The sequence below is a fragment of the Biomphalaria glabrata genome, chromosome 10 (genome assembly GCF_947242115.1).
Source record: "Biomphalaria glabrata chromosome 10, xgBioGlab47.1, whole genome shotgun sequence".
Taxonomy (NCBI): Eukaryota; Metazoa; Mollusca; class Gastropoda; family Planorbidae; genus Biomphalaria; species Biomphalaria glabrata.
Genome location: NC_074720.1, coordinates 3,698,548 through 3,720,170, shown reverse-complemented (window position 1 = coordinate 3,720,170; position 21,623 = coordinate 3,698,548). Strand labels below are relative to the sequence as shown.

Genomic DNA, 21,623 nt, shown 5'->3' with positions numbered 1-21,623 from the left:
TAGCGAATAAGAGAATTACTTCTGCATTATTGAGAGATATAATAGTAAGTGCGGAGTTCTTACCCTAGATAAGCTTTGCTTTTTTATAAAAGAATTTTCTATATTTTGCTTGATTTTTAGTCTGAATACAATTTTAAAAAAAATGAGTTTTATAATCATGCACTTGTCTTTGTAAATAATAATACATATAAGGCGCGTCTTCAAGTCCGAACATTCAGGAGTGCAGTATTTCACGTGGATACGTAGTCCCAGGTGCGACCTACATATTTTGCTACATCCCGCACAGACAGAACCATTATCCACCGCTGGTTGATTTTTATCTTTTAGCCGTCTATGTCTGTCCTAGGCAGTGGATTTTCTATTGGTCTCAAATGTGTATCCCAGGCCTTTGTAAGTGACCTCCAGCTGTCACGCTCCTAAGACGCCTGCCACCAGGTTTTCTCTTCTATTTCAGTTAAAGCAACTTGGCGCCTAAGCTGGTCTTTAAAGCAGTCCCTAACAGCAACCCTACTTGATGAATTGTGCACTTACGAGAGTGCACTATCCCTAGACGACACCCAATTGTTGGCACTTAGGCTAGACAAGATGGGATTCTTCCGACAAAGCCATGAGCTGTATAGGCAGCTGAGTAGACCAGACAGAAAGGACGCGTAGTGACAACTTAATCTTATCTTATCTTATATAATACAGACGTTACTTCAAAAAAGAAGATGATTACGTCCTACGCCTAATGCATTCGGTCATGCATGTTAACCAATGACTTAAATAGTGCCAAGTCACTGGTTTTCCTGGCTAGCTCAGGCAACCCATTCCATGCTCTAATAGCACTAGGGAAGAAGGAGTATTTGTACAAATTTGTCCTAGCATATGGGATGAGGAATGTGGGCCGTCCTAGCTCAGTCCCGAGTCGGTCACTGTCCAATTTGTGCTTGCTTCGGACGGTTCAGAGAGAATTACGACACAAGGTGTCGCCACTGCGTCGAGGGCGTAGAAACAAGAGACCACCCTTTTTTTTTTATGAATGTCGCATTCTGCATGAAGAGCAATCTAGACAAGGGTTTGAAAGAGAGAGAGTGTGAGCTGGTTCGTGTGCGGCATTAGGGCTGTCTTTGTACGGGGTCAAGGCGACCTTAAACATATCTGCCCGCTTCCTCTTTAAAGCGTTTCAGTGGTGCACCTCTGTCTCACACACCGACCACCTTTCAGCTCACAAAGAACAAAAAAAACTTTGGCATACGTTCGTCTCCCATACGGAATACGTGCCCTGCCCAGCCATATTGTCGGATTATGAGAAATCCCTCTATACTGTCCTTACGCACTCGCAAGCACATCGCTGTTTGCAGTGCGGTCTTGCCACCGTATGTCAATAATAATGATAATAATAATAATAAAATAAAAATGCACTACTAAAATGTAGTTGTTTCGGTCAGATACTGGACCCGTGTATGGCTTGGAAGTACATATACGTACTACTGTGCTTATTGTGTTATACAATATAACTCTATCTTCAGTGAGTCAGTGTTATGATATGTTAAAATTTATGATAACAAGGTTATAGGGTGTAACATGTATATAAGATGCAATAATTTTTATATATAAATTTGTTAGCGGATAAACATTAGCTGTTTTCAACGAAATGCTAATATTTAAGTCATTTTCAAGATTTTATTTTTGCTTGATACGTTTTACGTTGAAGTTGAATGATCCATGTGTTCTGTTGTCATCTGGCCAAGTTACAGCCCTTTGATATGCTTACAGTGTGGGTGCGCACTGTTTGTGAGATAAATATTGACCAGCTTATAAAACAACGGAGCTGGGTGAAATCTATTGCACAACGTCTGTTTGTTCTGAATTAGAATTGTTCAAACTGGGTCTATGCCTTAGCAAAGTTGTTTAAGCATGGCAGAGGCGTAATGAGATGGGGGCACGATGCCCCGTGCGCCCCCCTCAGGGGTCGACACACGCAGACAGGCGCCAAAAAATATTGTAGATATTTTATTTAGGTAATACATTCTTTGGTTATTTGTATTATATTATTATTAAATACTTATTTCTAAACTTGTATTTCTATGTAATGTTCAGGGAAAAATGTGGGTTGGGGCGCCACTAAGGTTTATGTCTCTGGAGCACGTTTTGCTCGCTACGCCTCTGAAACGTAGTTACCATAGTTATCAGCAATCATTTTGTATTGAGACTGTTTTTGTACTGGATATCACTGGTATGTACGCCTGTGAGTTGACTAGAGAGCCATTTGAAGATGCCATGTGGACAGCAGAACGGCTAACGTCTGTATGGATTCAGGCTTGTCATAACAAACATTAGAAAAAAGAATACTATGAAAAAAGAAAAAAAGCTTATGTAAAGGAAAGAACCGCTAATTACTACCATTTACTAAAAAATAACAGAGTTTAACCCCCTTTCTGCTATATAATAGTACTAAATGATTAACTAACTGGTTAATTTTAGGATTATTGTATTGTCATAGACTATGAATAATTAAATAAAAATTGAACTTGATCCGAGAATAAGAAGTGGGATATGCTTGTGAGTCTTGGACGCTGACTGCAGAGCTAGAGATGAGGATCCTAGCAATGGAATAGAGATGCTACAGAAGGATCCTAGGTATCTCATTTAAAGACCGCATCACAAACCAGGAGATTAGAGACAGGGTTACTGCAGCGATCGGACCCCATGATGACCTGCTAACTATCGTAAAAAAAAACGCAAGCTAAAAATCTATGGCCTTATAACAAGATCTTCGGGGCTCGAAAAGACATTCCTTCAGGGAACAGTACCCTGAAAAAGAAGAAGAGGCAGACAGAGAAAGCGATGGGAAGACAACATAAAAGAATGGACGGGCTTGCCATTGAATGAGGCAAAAGGCAGAGAGGAATGGAGAAAGACGGTCGACAAATCTTGCATGGTGCCCCAACGGTCCAACAGGCTAAGGGATAGGCAAAGGTAAAAGCATGGCAGTGACATACTTAGTTGTCTGCAAGAAAATGTGAAATATTACTCCCTGTTGTTGACTGTCGTTGACTTGTAGTACCAAACTGCTGGTAGACAACTAAACATCTGTCGGCGTAATATGTCTTAACTAATAAAACTTCAAAAGACTTGAATAAATCCCTTATGAACAATACCCAATATAACGTATACTACAATAAAGACAAAATCAAGTTGATAGGAGATGAAATAAATCTACTCGCTAGGCTTTAGTAATAATATTTTTTAGCAAAATCTAGCTCACTGCAACCTTTCAATCTCACGTTCTGGAGTTATCTGTCCAAACTAACACCAATGACGACAACGCCACCTATGTTGCATCATTCACAACCAATCGCTAACTTCTTCCCACCGTCACCATAGTAACACACTTATCTTATATATTACAGATGTTACTTTAAAAAGAAAAAGAAAATAATTACATTGTACGCATTTTATTTGGAAATCTAGTCATGCATGTTAATCAGTGACTTAAACTTTGTGAAGTCGTTGGTTTTCCTGGCTGATTCAGGCAACCCATTCCATTCTCTAATGGGACTAGTGAAGAAGGAGCACTTGTACTAATTCGTTCTAGTGTATGGAATAAGAAATGTGCCTCTATCTTTGTGTCTTTCTGAGTATTTTAATTAAATGTTTTTTTTTATTTGTAAATTATGGTTCAGTGTTTTATGTATTATAGCTAGTATACTTTTGTATTCTTCTGTCCTAAAATATATCTAAGTTTAGTGATTTTATTAATGGTGTTCCACAGTTACTCTAATCAAATTTGAATATTCGTTTGTTATAAATCTCATTGCTCTAAACACACACACTCCATAACAACCTCCTCTCACACACACACGTTTCTCTATGTTGTTTCCAGAACTGAACAGAAGCGTCTATAAAAAATAAAAATATTTCCAACTTTCTAACAAGGTTCAACCCGGCCATATATTTATGAAGCAGCCAAGTAGAAAATGAGATGGGATGTGAGATTTATCTTTCCTCTTAGGATGGCCACACTATAAGTAGGGGGAGGGGAGGGGATTAGGGGTGGACAGACATGAGAGAGAGAGAGAGAGAGAGAGAGAGAGTGAGAGAGATGACATTGAGTAACGACGACAATGAAATAGTCTGTTCGACAAGTTCAGTGTAACTCAGTCTGAAGTAACACAATTTGTTTGTCAGACTAGTTTGTTACCGAGCTTATCTCAGCTTACTTTGTCTGTTTGTTTGTTTGCTGGTATAAATATTGTATAAACTATTTCTCCCACTTCCCATTCTCGGATCAAGTGGAAACTTAGCACAACTATTCATTGGCGGTGACAACATATAAATAAAAAAAAAGATTAGTTAATCAATGAGTAATAATTAGTTTTATTTCATATGAAAAAATTACTAAATTGGTGGCGGGAGATTCGTGACAATAATTACACACAGTTGCAGTCCTACAAGCAAGTAAGAAGTTTAAAACCAAAAATAGACAAACAAAACCTTCTCAATTTAGAGTACTTGAATCAGTGGCAAAACACGTCGACCTATCATCATGGAAGCTTGAGTTCCAATTCAAAGCCGAGTAATTCTTTTTTTTTTTATTTTTGCTTCTAAAAGGCAGGACTGAATCCTTCTCCCAGATACTTATCTCCACCCTCCCTTTCCCCAACGGTCAATGGAAGAGATCGGACCATAGCGCAGTGAGCATGCTATAAGCATGTTAAATGGAAAATGAAAAAAATCGGCTGCAATGACAGCAATCACGCACAGTCACACCCCGACAAACCTATATATGCATCTGGGTTAGATTTTGAGTCTCTAATGACATATTTGAATAAAAATAATTGATACTATTTCACGTAATATAAGCGAGGTTTTTAAAAAGTGTTTTTAAGCGGCCCCCGAAAGGGGAAAAGACGCCATTAGATTTGTGCCAAATGTCTGTCCGTCTGTCCCGTTTAGATCTCGTAAACTAGAAAAGATATTGAAAATCGGACATCACAATATTTTAGACCATTCAAAGTTCTGATGCAACGGCTATTTTTTTTTTCTGAAATCGAAAAATCTAATTTTTAAAATCAGTTATGCAAGCAGTTTTTTTTAATGAGAAAAAGCTAATTAGTATGCATTACAAGTTAGACCTAATTTAAAAAGAATAGTAATCTTGTAAATTTCATTTTTGTAAATTTTTTTTTTTGGGGGGATTCGAATAAGAGAATGAGCCTTTTCAAAACAATTAGATCAATTATAAGACATCAGTTAGGCCAGAGGAGGCGCGGTGGCTGAGCGGTAAAGCGCTTGGCTTCCGAACCGGGGGTCCTGGGTTCGAATCCTGGTGAAGACTCAGCTCTAATGGGTACCTGACATTAGTTGGGGAAGAGTTACGGCGGTTGGTCGTTGTGCTGGCTACATGACACCCTCGTTAACCGTAGGCCACAAAAACAGATGAACTTTACATCATCTGCCCTATAGACCACAAGGTCTGAAAGGGGAACTAGTTAGGCCTGGTTCACATCTAACTTTACATTCACTTTCACCTATCTTTTGATCTGCGGGACCGTTGGGGTACTACACAAGATCTGTTAACCTTCTTTCTCCATTCTTATCTCTCATTTGTCTTTGATATAATTTCATTCGGATGTTCTTTCTGAAAATATTGAAGCCTGCCTGGGTGGACCACTTCGGGGGCCGATTTTGTAACCTTGTTATATTTGACTTGTTTTTATATTTGTTTATAAAATACGTTCTAGGTAAGCTCATGAAGCACAACTAACATTAATAAATATGTTTTTGACTTTTTTTTTAAGCGGCCCCCGTAAGGGGAAAAAGCCGCTATTAGGTTTGTGCAAAATGTCCGTCTGTCCGTCTGTCACACTCAGATCTCGAAAACTAGAAGAGATATGAAAAATATTATTTCATCATTAAATGCGGCTTGAAAAGTTTAGGTGCAACGGCTACTTTTGGTTTTCTAAAAGCAAACCGTTTAATTTATAAAATTAATTACGCAAGCGATTTTTTCATAAAAATACACCAATTCTAAAACAATTACGTAAATGTAAGGGAGGCAATGTCACAATATGCTAACAAAGATGGACAATTTTTGTGTATTTTCAGTATCACAAAGTCAAATATATTTTTAAAATGTACCGGAAATGTTTACAACAAATATAAATAATAGTTAAAGATGTTTTTTCTGGTCAACTAGCTGCTAAAATTAAAAGAAAACATTTCTGTTTGTTTATAAAGGCTAATAATGCACTTTGTATGTAAATATCACGCACATTTTTTTAAATGGACTTTTTATGCAGCGATTTTCGTGCAGTAGCGTAACGTCGCTACATGTTCAGGTGCTCGACTAGCTCTTGGCAAGATGGCTGCTCCCTGTTTACTGTTATAAGAGATGAGTTAAATTTTTCGTTTTGTTGTATTAAAATCAAACCAAATTCATTAAAAAAGCTGTTTAACTAATAAACTAATATCTTTAAATTATATATTTTACTTAATTCAGCATTTTTTCCACTAATTAATTCAAATTAACAACTCTTAGCTTAGGACTAGATCTAGTCTATATTTATTATTATTATAATTATTATTTTAGATCTAGTCAGTCTAGTGTTAGACTTAGACTTTAATTAAGGCTTTAGATCTACTAATCATCTACTAATACTACTAATAATAACTAATAGTAATATTCTATATAGTTAATTATACACGTAAATATATTGATCTAGAATTAGATCTAGACCTTAGATCTAGTCTAGGTCGTCTAGGTCCATATTTTGAATTTAATAAACCATTTCATTTGATTTAATTGTCATTGTAAATTAGCTTTCAATTTAGATTTAGTCATAAATTAGGCATTGTAAACCTTAAACTAGATTTAGACTAGACCCCTTTAAAAACCAAAATCAACAACAGTCATCATGAAATTGCTCTGGATATTTATCCTAATAATTACTAAATACACACTAGCTGAACACAGAACCAGATCTACCTTAGTCAACACTAAACTTAAAAAGGAAACAACAGTCATAATCAATCATCACACTTTAGATCAAAGCAACTTAAAAAATAACCTAACATACACATCCATAACACTAAAGAAGATTACCCATCACAAGTGGAAGTTCTCAATCAGACACAGCAGAAATAAATACCTAGCACTGTTAATATTAATAGCAGGAGATGTAGAGTCAAATCCAGGGCCTATAGATCTAAAGATAGATGCAACATCTGCAAAAAAGTATGCACCATGAAACAGAAAGCCATTCAATGTGACACCTGCGATGAATGGTACCAGACACTTCTAACCCATACAACATCCTAAACACCATCCCAAACCAAACTCACCAACCACTAGCCAGATCCACTCCTGTTAAACCTAAATCTACTAAAATTAATACAACAGCCTCACTAAACAAACCTACTAAAGAAGTAACACCAAAATACCTTAAAACCTTAGTAATAAATTTTCAAAGCATTAGGAATAAAACAGCAGACTTAGAAATTCTATTAGAATGTGAGAAACCAGACATAATTGCAGTCTCTTGCAGTAATAATTTGTAAAAATGTTCCGGATATTGTTTTATAAAACATGAATTATGCCTAATGATTGTTTGAAATCGCATAATTTACTAATATTACACTTATATTATTTGACAATGCGTCACTATAATTTGGTTATCAATATCAAATTGTTCCGTATTTTCATCTTTAAACAAATTTTAAAAATATCGACAATAGGTTGTTCAGGGCTTTAAAAAAAAAAGTAATTTACTAGAATTGATTACTGAAAATTACTTTTTAGACATTTAATTTTCTTGCTGAAACATAACATAGAAGTTTTGTAATCGATAAAGAATGTTCCGGATTTTGTTTCTTACAAATCGTCGCCAGAAATTTCCGAATTTATTTAAAAATCTACTAACGCAAATAATTGTTTGAACTCCTCTCTTCTAATTAATAAACAAATAATCTTCTCATTTACGAAATAATGTTTTTTCGGATTTTTATGAAAAATATTTTAACTCACTACTCTCTTACAGTACATTTAACTTTCTACCTAAAACATTAAAAAATCTAATTATCGTTAATATTATGTTCCGATTTTTAAGGAAAACAGAATCCAAAGTAAGGTATGAAAATCTCTCCACATGGCTGTAGTACATCTAATTTTTATACGAGACCATCCAAAAAATTTAATTAACGGTATTACATTTATCTGAAATTCTCTTTTTCTTTTACTATTTATAAAAACATCCGGAACAATCTATTATATAAACTTTTCAATTGTATTCATACCTAAAAATTATTGCGATGTTTTGAAACGTAAAATAAAGGTTAATCAATTTTAATAACTTTTAGTTGTTTTTTTTATATCAAGATGACGGACAGACCGACTGACAGACAAAACGCAAAAACAATGCGGCTTTGATCCTCTTTAAATAAATTCTATTAGAACTCAGTGCACCAATGTATATGAACCCTCGTCAAATATCTCGTGTAAATAAAGACATTTTTAGGGTACCGGTACTAGCCTATTGTGAGGTAATGAAGGCGATTTTTATTCTAGCTAGGTCGTGTGACGTAGTGGGGTTTTTTTTCCTTTGACGTCATATGGAATGAATTCTTTAAAAGAAATGCTTAAAGAACGCACTCGGTGCACCAAAGTCTATGAACACTCGATAAATGGCTCGTAATGATGAATGCGATTTTTAGTCTAACTAGGCCGTGTGACGTAGTGTTTTTTTTTTCCTTTGACGTCATATGGAATTAATTCTTCAAATGAAATGAAAAAAAGAACTCGGTATAGTAATGTTTATTAAGCCTCGTTATGTAACTCGCGTTTAAAAAAGGAATATCTTGATTTAGATCTAATCTAGATTTTTTAAACTAGATCTAGATTTTTATTACAGTATATCTAGATCTGGATTTATATTCTAATTAAAATTATTTTAGAGTCTAGATCTAGAATTTCTAGATCTAGTTTAGACTAAAATAGACTAGATTAAGATGTAGAATTTCAATTTCTAAACTTAAAGTGTAAAAAAAAAGTGTAGATTTTCATTTCCAAACGTTTTGATCAATATTGCAATGTTTTAATATACTAAAACTAATCTAAATTTTTTTATTTAATTTAAATTTAAGTTTACAGCAAATGAATCTTTGAAACATTATTACTTTTGACCATCAAAATTAAATCACCTCTTGAATATTATTTGCGAATATGCAGATCCGACAGGGATCCGACTTCGACGGGGGCCGCCTCTGAGTTTGTGTAACACAAACTCTCTTTGTAATCTTGTTTATTAATGACACAGGTTGGGCATCTGTAGTTCCCAGGCGCCGTTGCATTTTCAGCCTTCTTTCTGCTTCTGTTGTGTATGGCATCTGCAATACGCGACCCTTCCTTTATGCTCGCGCTCCATGTGGATCTATCCAGTATTTTGAAATATATAGATAAGTAGATAGATAGAAAAATAGATAAAAAAGAGTGATTGATTGATTGGTAGATTGGTTGAATTATTGATTGGTAGATAGATAGATAGATAAGAGATAGATAGATAGATAGATAGATAGATAGATAGATAGATAGATAGACTGATAGATAGATAGATAGAGATTGATTGATTGATTGGCAAATTGATTGAATAATTGATTGGTAGATAGATAGATAGATAGATAGATAGATCTGGCAAGTACCAGCACAGTGCTGTGGAGTACTCAAGAGCAGAACAAGACACACAGAAAGTCTCTGGTCATCCACTAAACCCAAATTTGTCCCCGGACGTCTTGACCAAATCTTGCTTCCGGAAAAGGACGGGTTTTAGGGCGAGAGAGTGAGGTCGACGTGTTGCGCAAATCCTCCTAACTTTAATCCAAATTCCAGCGCAAGTCACTTGTCATCCCCCCCCCCAACACAACCAGATAGATAGATAGGTAGATAGATAGATAGATAGATAGATAGATAGATAGATAGATAGATAGATAGATAGATAGATAGATGGATGGATAAAACATTTTTAATTGAAGTATTTCTGAACTCTATTTATTGATTAATATTCAACTTTTTTTTTATTGATTTGTGAATACACACAAACAATATATACCCTAACTGTGTCATGTTTCCAGTTTAACACGGCAAGCCGCTCACCATTGAGCAACCAATGGTTCGTGGCTGTTCACTTTGGTATATGTGGATGTTTCCATTTGGCTATGTGTGTCTTTAGGTGTGTGTGTGTGGTGCTGTGTCCGTGTACGTGTGTGCATGCGAGAGAGCTACATTGACTTTGTGACGGCGGCATGACGTTGTTTTATAAATGTGAAGGCAATCTGGCTATTAATAGCACATCACACAGCCAACACTGCAACGTGGCTTCCGGTGACAGTTTTGAGTATGTAAATAGATCATCACCTTTTTAAAATCAATATATATTCTGACTAAACAAAAACACGATTATATTTTATGCCAGGCTGGCAATTGCTGTATAGAGTATATATATTCAAGTATATCGTACATGAGAAAAACACGATTATATACTTATGCACTAGGCATGCGCTCCATAAAGAGCATATATTCAAATATATCGTACATGAGATGATCCATAGTCCCTTTGTGACAAGAGGCCATAAAAAATACCTTACATAGACTTAGCCTAGTATATCAATCGATACGATCTATATGTCAGAAGGTTCGCCAAAGATTCCTGCATATCTACCTCACAGAATTAATAAAAAAAAAAAGACATAAAAACTAATTAATAAATAAATAAAGTGAAAGCTGAAGCTAATTTTAAAATTCTCTCATTGTATATTCAGCAGAGCGTGCTAGTCGACCCAAGAGCCGAGGCCGTGGTGCAGCGCTATCACACCGCCCCTCCCTACCCAATGAAAAATGGATGGCTGCCTGGTTGTGCGGTTTGCGCGCTGGACTGTCGTTCAGATTTATCGATGGTCGAGGGTTCAAACCCTGCCCGCTCCCATCCCCCGTCGTCCTGCGGGAGGTTTGGACCAGGAAGTAATTATCTTCAGCTCTGAAGGAACATACGAAACATGTAAAACATTTTACAAACATTTTACAAAAAGAAAAGGCAAAAGAGGATCCACATAAGGAGATATAGGATGGCCGCTCGGTCGCGCGCCCTGTCCCTCGGTCTTCACGTTAAGCAAAGTATTACCTCCTATTTCAGTTGCAATAGACGAATACAATTTCCCTTGCTGTTCATTTTCTTATCCATTTTGCCAACAAGATTTTAGTTGTAGTAAGTAAATTCCCCTTTCAGACCTTGCGATCCATAAGGCAGATGATGTTAAGGCCATATGGTTTTATGGCCAACGGTTAACGAGCAAGGTGTCATGTGGCCAGTACAACGACCAACCGCCTTTACTTGTCCCCAACTAAACTCAGGTACCCATTCGAGTTGGGTGGACTCAGAGGCGCCCTTGTAAAATTCCTAAATTCAAGGTCCTCCTTGGTCCTGAAGACGAGCGCATAGCCACCACTATGATAGTAAATGAAATGCTGTGAATCAAGACGTATCGAATTTTTTGAATAGTCTTTTCGGTGAAGTTTTATTATTCAAGTATACACTTGTGTGTGTGTGTGTTTGCGTGTGCGTGTGTTTGTGTATCCCGAGATTATACTTTGTGAGGAAATTGTCTCACGGTAAGCCATTGGGGAGGATGGGGCACTTCTCTTTCTTGTCATCAGAAAGTTAATCAGTCAAAATCCTCTTTGAACTTTTGAATTAAGCGCGAGAATAACTCAAGTCAGTTGCTGGAGAACCTCCCGTGTTGAATGCCTCCCCCCATGGTACACAACCATACTCTTGTACAGTTAGATCTACTCTGTAACAAAGACAGAAACACTGGTTGACACTAATTCCTGAACTTAAATTTTGATTTTTAAGATAGAAGATTTTCAAGCCCTTACAAATGATTGTAACAATACATGTAGTGGAGTTCGCTTGTAATAAATGGCTCTACATCAACACCAATAACAGTAAACTCAGGTGTACCACAAGGAACAGTCTTAGGTCCACTACTATTTTTAATTTACATAAATGATTTACCGAATTGCATTAGTTCAGGAACAAAAGTCAGATTATTTGCAGACGATTGCATAATATATATAACAATAAAAACAACACAAGACACAGATATTTTACAAAGAGATTTAGATGAATTACAGAAATGGGAATCAAATTGGAACATGCCTTTCACCCAGAATAATGTCAGTTTTTAAGAGTAACAAAAAAAAAACTTAAAAAAATTAATTCCACTTATCTTATTCATGGTAAACCAGTAACACAGACCAAAAACGCAAAATACCTAGGTGTTATAATAAATGAAAAACTGTCATGGAATCCCCATATTGATGAAACTATTTTAAAAAATCTAACAAAGCATTAGGGTTTATTAAAAGAAAATTCTACAAATCAAATAAGAACATAAAACTAAAATGTTATTTAACCTTGGTTAGGCCAATAATAGAATATGCATCCTCCGTTTGGGACCCCTCAACTCAAGAAAACATTAAGATACTGGAACAGACACAAAATAGAGCAGTGAGATTCATAACAAACGAATATTCACATTTGACTAGAGTAACTCCTTTAGTAAAATCACTTAATTTAGAAAGTTTCAGGATAGAAGACTTAAAAGTAAAGTAGCAATTATACATAAAACACTGAACCATAATCTTCAAATACAAAAACAAAATGTAATAAAATACTCTTAAAGACACAAAGATTAATGCACATTCCTCGTCCCATATGCTAGGACAAATTTGTACAAAAGCTCCTTCTTCCCCAGTGCTATTAGAGCATGGAATGGGTTGCGTGAGCTAACCAGGAAAACCAGTGACTTGTCAGAATTTAAGTCATTGGCTAATATGCATGACTAAATGCATGACGCGTAGGACGTAATCATCTTCTATTTTGACGTAACGTCTGTATCACATAATGTAAAGGAAAAGATATACACACATAAATACTTTAATCGTACACCATTTGTTTACACATATATTGTGTGTATTGTATGTGTAATATATAATGGTAGCTGGATACACATTTGAGACCAAAAGAAAATCCGCTGCCGAGGACAGACTTAGACGTCGAAAAAAAAATGTACATCGACCGTCAGCGAAAAATGAAATGTCTGCGCTGGATGTGGCAAAATATGTAGACCACAGCTGGGACTTCGTAGTCACGTGTTTATGTGATATTAATATTGATCGCTGGACTGCAGGGGGGGGGGGGCCTTATCATTGACATCATAATAAATAGCTGTAGGCTTTTGGCTGTAGTATTATAGCTATCATCATTATAGTTGTTCTTACTATTATTGTTATAATCATTATCATCATCACCATTATTATTATAACCATTACTATTACTATTATTATTATAAAAGAGCGAGTAGTCATTCTCTGGTGAAGCCAGGGTCGAGTTTCGTTAAAGGGAAACAAAGTTCAGCGTAGTCCCTTTATCAGATTCTACTGAGGAATTTTCTGGTGATGTGGCAGGTCTGCAGTAGTACCGCCCTCTGACAGGCAACGAGAATGTTCCTAGGAATGACAAGGGCCTTGAATGTATATGGGAGGTCAGTTATTATCCCCTCGGTTGATATAACAATGGGATATATTGTTGTTTTAGATAATTTCCATAAACGCTTAATCTCCAAGCCAAGGTTCCCATATTTTCGTTATTATTATTATTATTGATATATCGTAATGTTCTTATTTATATTGTTACCACTATGCTATTACCTTTACTATTATTATTATTATTTTGGTAGTAACAAATCTGAATAAACTCCAATAATGTGAACACTGCTATAATTAAACATTTGATGTGTAAGAGCTACTCACCTCCAACACCATGACGGAGAGAATGGACAAGCTGATGAAGTGCAAGGCTTTGCTGGACTTGTACACCTTGGAGTACTCCTCATTGTACTGGACATTCTTGGTGTCATTACTGCCCACTCGGTTCGGGACAAACTCGGCCACCAAGTAGAAACTGTCCATGATGTTGTTGATCTCCAGCACGAAGATGTCCTCCAGGGCCACCGGCTTTCTGGTCGTCGAATTGGCCACCGTGGAGCTGGCCACCGTGGCGCCGATTACCGAGGACGCCGCCATATCGATTTGAGGCCTCTGAGTCGAAGAGTTGGAATAGGTTTTTTCTGTTAGGGTTAGTGTGGATGGAATTGAGGCGAAGGTCGCGGTTTGATTCCCAGCGAGCACATTTAGAGCTTCATTAGACGTTTTTGTTGGTAAAGAATTATTATTTACAAAACTCACAGTGCTTGTAAGCATGGACATCTCATCTTTTGTATTTTGGGGGACAGTATTCGAGGGTGCGCTAGTTGGCGCCTTCGACGATGTCTCTGATCGAGAGTATAATGCCTGTGACGTCGAAGTGGTTGGTCCAGCGCCTCCGCTGCTGCCCTGCGTCATGAGAGTTTCGGTTCCTAGTCTGTTCACTTGTCTTTTTTGTCTTCGCCCGAACTCTAGGCTATGTAAATTTTCTTCCGTGCTCCAGGAACCGGAAGTGAGAGGCTTACTGGGACTCTCACGAGGCGGGTCGTTTGGAATTGAGGAGGCTAATCCAAGAGGCACTGCAGACGTCTTCGTGTAAATCTCTTTGGAATGGGTGGTGATGAGGTCATTATTTACAAGATCCCCCTCTTGGGGGGAACCGGAGCTTCCAGTCCCTTGCTTATCCAACTGGTTGTAGCGAGAGATATCCTGCAAGGTCAGAGCTGCTCGCGTCACGTGACTGACTAGTCTATCATGGTTCGCAAGTGAGACAGGCGTTAAACCACTAGAGTCTGTGACCGGACCTCCATCAGTCACACTAATCTCAGTGCTCCTACTTTCCCGCCCTTGCTTTTTATAAAGATTAGCTAGATTCTCGACGCCCGATAGCCCTTTTGTAGGGTCAAGGTTATTTAACTGCACTTCATCTATCCCATAGTGCAAACGATTATATGAGAACGAGTTCCGCTTCCTGCGCCCTCTTTGTGGAGATGAAATGTTGAAGCTAAGGCTAGTAGATGCGGATTGCGGCATTGAAGCGGATGTTGAGTTTAACGACGGTGGTGAGGATAAGAATAAAGATGACAATGTGGAATGCGACGATGGTGATGTTGATGAAACATCGTTCGATGAATTAGAAATAGATAAAAACGACGACGAATGTGACGAGTCGGGCGACAAACGAGAAGTCGCGTTGGTAAGTGAGTTGAAATACGTTGAAGAGGTCGGCGTCGATAACGGTAAAGATGACGATGGTAAAAACAACGATGATAAAGGGCTTGATGAAGCATTGGTAGAGTCAGGGGCGGAGTGATCGCTCGCGTTGCTGAAAGACAGGGGCGTTAAAAACACATCATCGGGCGCGGTCAAATTGTTGGTTGTCTCCGCTACTAATTTCAATATAGGCAACAGCGCTCTTAGAGCTTCTACTGAGGAAGCGGCCGCAGTCGGGGCCCTGGTCGTAGCAGGCGATGACGCTGTTGTGGTCGAATCGCAAGAGCAGGAACACTCACAGCCGGATTGCTGCGATAAAAGGTCCTCCTTGGTCCTGAAAACGAAGGACTGCTCTAGGACGCTGATTACACCGGACATCGACTTCATATCCATATCAACGAAAGCTTCTGGGTATTTTTCGTACAAGTGGTTGACAAATCTGTTAATTTCCGTTTCCTCGTTTTCAAAGCGAACTGAAGAATACAGAAAAAAAAAAAAAAAACAAATTTTAATGAAATCTTTTTTACTAATAGTCAGTGGCGTAGCATCCACGACGCGAAGGGGTTCAATGACCAACAATCGCAAACAAAATGTGTCGAATGTAATTCATTTAAATGTATTCAATTCTTATATATTTAAACTTACTATTCATAATGTTGTTATATAATAATCTCTAACAAGATGGCAAGATGGCTGCTCCCTGTTTACTGTTATAAGAGATGAGTTAAATTTTTCGTTTTGTTGTATTAAAATCAGACCAAATTCATTAAAAAAGCTATTTAACTAATAAACTAATATCTTTAAATTATATATTTAACTTAATTCAGCATTTTTTTCCACTAATTAATTCAAATTATCAACTCTTAGCTTAGCCCTTAGGACTAGATCTAGACCTAGTCAAGTCAAGTCAGTCTAGTCTAGTCTAGCTTTAGTGTTAGACTTAGACTTTAATTAAGGCTTTAGATCTACTAATCATCTACTAATACTACTAATAATAACTAATAGTAATATTCTATATAGTTAATTATACACGTAAATATATTGATCTAGAATTAGATCTAGATCTAGTCTAGGTCCATATTTTGAATTTAATAAACCATTTCATTTGATTTAATTGTCATTGTAAATTAGCTTTCAATTTAGATTTAGACATAAATTAGGCATTGTAAACCTTAAACTAGATTTAGACTAGACCCCTTTAAAAACTAAAATCAACAACAGTCATCATGAAATTGCTCTGGCTATTTATCCTAATAATTACTAAATACATACTAGCTGAACACAGAACCAGATCTACCTTAGTCAACACTAAACTTAAAAAAGAAACAACAGTCATAATCAATCATCACACTTTAGATCAAAGCAACTTAAAAAATAACCTAACATACACATCCATAACACTAAAGAAGATTACCCATCACAAATGGAAGTTCTCAATCAGACACAGCAGAAATAAATACCTATCACTGTTAATATTAATAGCAGGAGATGTAGAGTCAAATCCAGGGCCTAGATCTAAAGATAGATGCAACATCTGCAAAAAAGTATGCACCATGAAACAGAAAGCCATTCAATGTGACACCTGCGATGAATGGTACCATGCATCATGTCTCCATATGAATACACCTGTGTATTATGCCTTAGGCAACAAAGATGCGTCATGGCACTGTGTACCGTGTGGGTTACCTCAGTTTACATCAGGACTGTTTGATTCCTTTGATGCAGACACTTCTAACCCATACAACATCCTAAACACCATCCCAAACCAAACTCACCAACCACTAGCCAGATCCACTCCTGTTAAACCTAAATCTACTAAAATTAATACAACAGCCTCACTAAACAAACCTACTAAAGAAGTAACACCAAAATACCTTAAAACCTTAATAATAAATTTTCAAAGCATTAGGAACAAAACAGCAGATTTAGAAATTTTATTAGAATGTGAGAAACCAGACATAATTGCAGACACAGAAACTTGGCTACATCCTGAAATTTATAATGCAGAAATTTTCAATAGTAATTATGAAATTTTTAGAAAAGATAGGGCTGATAATCATGGAGGAGTTCTTTTAGCAATAAAAAACACTCTTATAGCAGAAGAAATTACCTTACCTAACTCAAAAAATATAGAATCAACATTTTGTAAAATTAATACCACCTCAACATCCCTAATAATAGGCAGCATTTACAGACCACCAAATTCTAGTTTAGAATACATGCAGGAACTATGTAATCAGATTACGACACTTAAAGAGACAAATAAAAATGCAGTTTTTTGGATTATGGGTGATTTCAACCTACCTGATATAAATTGGAAAACCCTAACCATAGATAAATACCAAAACCTTAAGGACATAAATGAGCTTTTCATAGAAACTTTACACAACCAAAGTTTAGATCAAATCATTAAAAAGCCAACTAGATTAAACAACACATTAGATCTCTTCTTAACCAACAGACCTGGATTAGTAGTTGATTATGATATTATCCCTGGTCTATCAGACCATGAGATCATAAAAATACACAGTCAGATAAAAGCAGTAGCCAATATAAAACCCAAAAGAAAAATCTTACTCTGGAATAAATGTAACCTAACACAACTACACCAAGCTGCATTAAACTTTCAACAAACATTCTTATTAGAAAAAGACATTAACCAACCAGTCGATGACCTCTGGAATTTCATTAAAAACCATCTTAAAAGCATTATAGAAAATCAAATACCAACTAAATACACATCAAACAAAATAAATAAATGCTGGTTTAATAATAGACTAAAGAAGCTTTGTAAACAGAAGGAAAACCTATATAGAAAATTTAAAGAAACTAATGCAGAAAGAGTTTACAAAAAGTATATAAAAATTAAACACTTAACCCAAAAAGTAAGCAGACAGTTGCAGAGTGAATACATAAACAATGTAATATCTAAAGACAACAACAAAAACCTATGGTCATACATTAAGTCTAAGAAAATGGAAACAACAGGCGTAGCGCCATTAAAAGATGAACATAACATAATACATAATGATAATGAAACTAAAGCAAACATTCTAAACAAATACTTTGCATCAGCATTCTCAGCCCCAGGAGACAAAGACATATTACTGAATTTGAACCAAGTAGACAACATAGAAGATATAGTAGTACAAGAAAATGGAATTCAAAAACTATTAGCCAACACCAAACCAAATAAAGCTTCTGGACCTGATGGTATTCCAGCTAGATTACTCAAAGAACTAAGTAATGAGCTAGCCCCAGTGTTCAAAATACTCTTTCAGGCTTCACTTAACCAGGGCAGAGTACCAAAGGACTGGAAAGAAGCTAATGTCACCCCCCTATTTAAAAAAGGAGAAAAATCTGACCCAGGAAACTACAGACCAGTATCACTTACCAGCATCACATGTAAAATCCTAGAACACATAATATGTAGCAACATCATAAACCACTTAGACAAACATAATGTCCTCACACCATACCAACATGGCTTTAGGAAATATAGATCATGTGAAACACAACTAATAGGACTAATTGATGATTTTTCAAAAGGTTTAGATAATAGTGAACAAATAGATGCTATCTTACTAGATTTTTCTAAGGCTTTTGACAAAGTTCACCACCATAGTTTGCTTAAAAAATTAAAATATTTCGGCATTAATGGTCCACTGCATCAGTGGATTAAAGACTTTCTGATAGGGAGAGAACAAACTGTAATAATAAATGGCTCTAAATCAACACCGATAACAGTAAACTCAGGTGTACCTCAAGGAACAGTCTTGGGTCCACTACTATTTTTAATTTACATAAATGATTTACCAAATTGCATTACTTCAGGAACAAAAGTCAGATTATTTGCAGACGATTGCATAATATATAGAACAATAAAAACAACACAAGACACAGATATTTTACAAAGAGAATTAGATGAATTACAGAAATGGGAATCAAATTGGAGCATGTCTTTCCACCCAGAAAAATGTCAGTTGTTAAGAGTAACAAAAAAACTAAAACAAATTAATTCCACTTATCTTATTCATGGCAAACCAGTAACACAGAGTAAAAACGCAAAATACCTAGGTGTTATAATAAATGAAAAACTGTCATGGAATCCACATATTGATGAAACTACAAAAAAATCAAACAAAGCATTAGGATTTATTAAAAGAAATTTCTATAAATCAAATAAGAACATAAAACTAAAATGTTATTTAACCTTGGTTAGGCCAATAATAGAATATGCATCCTCTGTTTGGGACCCCTCAACTCAAGAAAACATTAAGAAACTAGAACAGACACAAAATAGAGCAGTGCGATTCATAACAAACGAATATTCACATTTGACTAGAGTAACACCTTTAGTAAAATCACTAAATTTAGAAAGCCTTCAGGACAGAAGGCTCAAAAGTAAAGTAGCAATAATACATAAAACACTGAACCATAATCTTCAAATACAAAAACAAAATTTAATAAAATACTCTGAAAGACACAAAGATAAAGGCACATTCCTCGTCCCATATGCTAGGACAAATTTGTACAAATACTCCTTCTTCCCTAGTGCTATTAGAGCATGGAATGGGTTGCCTGAGCTAGCAAGGAAAACCAGTGACTTGGCAGAATTTAAGTCATTGGTTAATATGCATGACTAAATGCATGACGCGTAGGACGTAATCATCTTCTTTTTTGAAGTAACGTCTGTATTATATAAGATAAGAAGATAAGATAAGATAACAGAAATAGAACAGATATAGGAAATAACAAATCAATGTAAATTTCATTACTAAGATGCAACAAGCTTTTATTTTTCGGTCTTCGCAAAAATTATTATTTCTAAGGCACGAGTCACTGTGTGGCTTGGAACGCACGGAAACTCATAGCGTTAGGACTTAGGACTCGGTCATGGGTCAAGCTTGGTGTGTCCTCCCAGACCCCCTTTTATTTTTATCATAATCTTAGGGAGGGGGCCCAATATCATATTCTTGACCCCGGCCCCCACGATCACCTTGCTGCTCCACTATTAATAATCGTACTAATTAATTATTTATTATAGTATTGAGAAGAACTGACGTATTTCACATTGATACATAAGAAAAATGTCAAAAACTCATATCGTGCATTGAATGGTCCTCAGAGGTCCACGGAGGTCACGCAAGGCGGACAAAGAAAACATTTTAGGGACACCCTCAAAGCGTCCCTGAGTGAATTCAAGTTGGACTCTGCCCGCCTGTGACGGAAACACAATACAGAGCATCCTGGCGTCGCGCTGTAAAAACTGGCGCATAAATTGCAGAGGACAAGAAAACAGCGCTGAAAGTAGAAAAGTATCAGAGAAAAAAAAATCAAGGCAACTGACACAAACTCCAGCTAGAATAACCTGACCAGTGTGTAGGCGAACATTCCGGGCTCACATAGGTCTCACCAAGGTCTCACCAGCCACACGAGGAGGCACAAAATTGTAGTGATAAATTATCACCCCCCCCCTTCTGGATGATTAAGTGGCCATTACCGTATCACGATGGAGGAACTTTAAGTTATCTTATCTTATAAAATACTGGCGTTACGTCAAAAAAGAAGATGATTACGTCCTACACGTCATGCATTTAGTCATGCATATTAACCAATGACTTAAACTCTGCCAAGTCACTGGTTTTCCTGGTTGGCTCAGGCAACCCATTCCATGCTCTAATAGCACTAGAGAAGAAGGAGCATTTGTACAAATTTGTCCTAGCATATGGGACGAGGAATGTGCCTTTTATTTTTGTGTCTTTCTGAGTACTAAGCTACCACAAATTACTACGTTATACGTTTAATGACCAGGCCGCGTCTCATGTCTGATTTTAAAATATCATTTGACATTGTAAACTTTTAACCAACGACACCATTGAAATTCAAGATCTGTTGTGAAGTGCCAGAGTTCAGTTAGTGGAGGCCCTGTACAAGATTTTTGTGAGCCTTCAAGCTTCGATATAAAAGCACTCAATGATATTTTATTGTTATATGCTATAGCGCATGTTGTAAAAAAAAAAATATTGTTAATTTAATCTCTTTTCCCGTATTTTCTTATAGTTAATATGCATATGCATAAATTTTGAAAAAAAAATATTGAAATGAGGAGACCCTGTGCTGATGCAGAGTCTTGCACTATCGTAAATCCGACCCTGATGTTACGCATCATGTGAGAAGGGGATGTCGAAAGGAAGTAAGCCTCTTTAGCTGAGCTCATTTTCTGTCAAAAGCTGATTTCTTTTTCTATCCATATTCTCTTTTGAAAAAAAATAAAAAGGAGTATATTCTGTAGAAAGGGTTCGCATATTTCTTCTTCCGTCGCTCTAACGAAACCAATATTTACTGATAAATCAGAAAGGCACGTAAATGATATATTGATAAATCA

At 36.4% G+C, this 21,623-nt stretch overlaps 1 protein-coding gene across 4 annotated transcripts in view; it reads right to left on the bottom strand.

Annotated features, from left to right (window-relative positions):
- LOC106052984 (uncharacterized) overlaps nucleotides 1-21,623 on the bottom strand; it is a 181,471-nt gene that overhangs the window by 48,444 nt on the left and 111,404 nt on the right. For all 4 annotated transcript variants that reach the window (XM_056044205.1, XM_056044208.1, XM_056044207.1 and 1 more), the window contains exon 5: nucleotides 13,850-15,708. In XM_056044205.1, the coding sequence (XP_055900180.1) occupies nucleotides 13,850-15,708 (1,859 nt within the window). The remainder of the gene's footprint in view (nucleotides 1-13,849; nucleotides 15,709-21,623) is intronic.